The following is a 1,128-nucleotide window of genomic DNA, read 5'->3' on the forward strand; positions in this document are numbered from 1 at the left end:
GTGTGTGTGTGTGTGTGTGTGTGTGTGTGTAGGTGTGTGTGAGTAGCCTATTAACTCTGAGGTGTGTGTGTGTGTGTGTGTGTGTCCCTCCAGGACAATGTCCCGGTCCCGGACCGTCTCTGCGTGTCCTCGCCGTCCCTCCCGGCCGTGAAGCGCGCCCCCTGCTGGACCCATGGCCGATCCCGGGTCCGGGTCCTGGTCCTGGTCCGGGTCCTCCGACCTCATCGCCAAACACTACAACTACACGGGGAAGTACCGCGCGGCGGCGGCGGCGGCGGCGGGGGGGCTGAAGGCCGACTCCGTGGTCTTCATCATCGCGTGCGGCTTCATCATCCTGGAGAACGTGCTCGTGCTCGCGACCATCTGGCGCACCAAGAAGTTCCACAAGCCCATGTACTACTTCATCGGGAACCTGGCGCTGTCCGACCTGCTCGCGGGCGGCGTGTACACCGCCAACATCCTGCTGTCGGGCGCCAACACCTACCGCCTCACGCCTGCGCAGTGGTTCTTCCGCGAGGGCAGCATGTTCGTGGCGCTCGCGGCGTCCGTGTTCAGCCTGCTGGCCATCGCCATCGAGCGCCACCTCACCATGCTGCAGATGAAGCTGCGGCACGGCGGCGGCGCGCCGCGCGTCTTCCTGCTGATCGGGGGCGTGTGGATGGTGGCGGCGATGCTGGGGGGGCTGCCGGGCGCGGGCTGGAACTGCATCCAGCGGGTCACGCGCTGCTCCACCGTGCTGCCGCTCTACCACAAGACCTACATCCTGTTCTGCACCACCGTGTTCAGCGTCATCCTCGCCGCCATCGTGGTGCTTTACGCGCGCATCTACGCGCTGGTGCGCACGCGCAGCCGCAAGCTCGTCTTCCGCCAGGTGAGCGCTGCGCAACAGGTGGAAAAGTTCTGACGTCATTTATCTTTGTCTCGTTTTTATACTTCTATCTTTTATTTATCTTTATTTATTTGTTATTATTAGGGACACACACTTCAGCACGAGACTGAAGAACACTGACAAGACTCTACACACACACACAGACACACACACACACACACACAGACACTGACACACACAGACACACACACAGACACACACACACAGAAACACAGACACACACAGACACACACACACAC

At 60.7% G+C, this 1,128-nt stretch overlaps 1 protein-coding gene across 1 annotated transcript in view; it reads left to right on the plus strand.

Annotated features, from left to right (window-relative positions):
* Positions 1 to 90: 90 nt before the first annotated feature.
* The window catches only part of s1pr1 (sphingosine-1-phosphate receptor 1), a 6,783-nt gene continuing 5,745 nt past the window's right edge, over positions 91 to 1,128 (plus strand). Inside the window, exon 1 of the mRNA XM_034882470.1 lies at positions 91 to 871. Within this exon, the coding sequence (XP_034738361.1) occupies positions 173 to 871 (699 nt within the window). The 5' untranslated portion in view covers positions 91 to 172. The remainder of the gene's footprint in view (positions 872 to 1,128) is intronic.

Source organism: Etheostoma cragini, chromosome 9, assembly GCF_013103735.1.
Source record: "Etheostoma cragini isolate CJK2018 chromosome 9, CSU_Ecrag_1.0, whole genome shotgun sequence".
NCBI lineage: Eukaryota > Metazoa > Chordata > Actinopteri > Perciformes > Percidae > Etheostoma > Etheostoma cragini.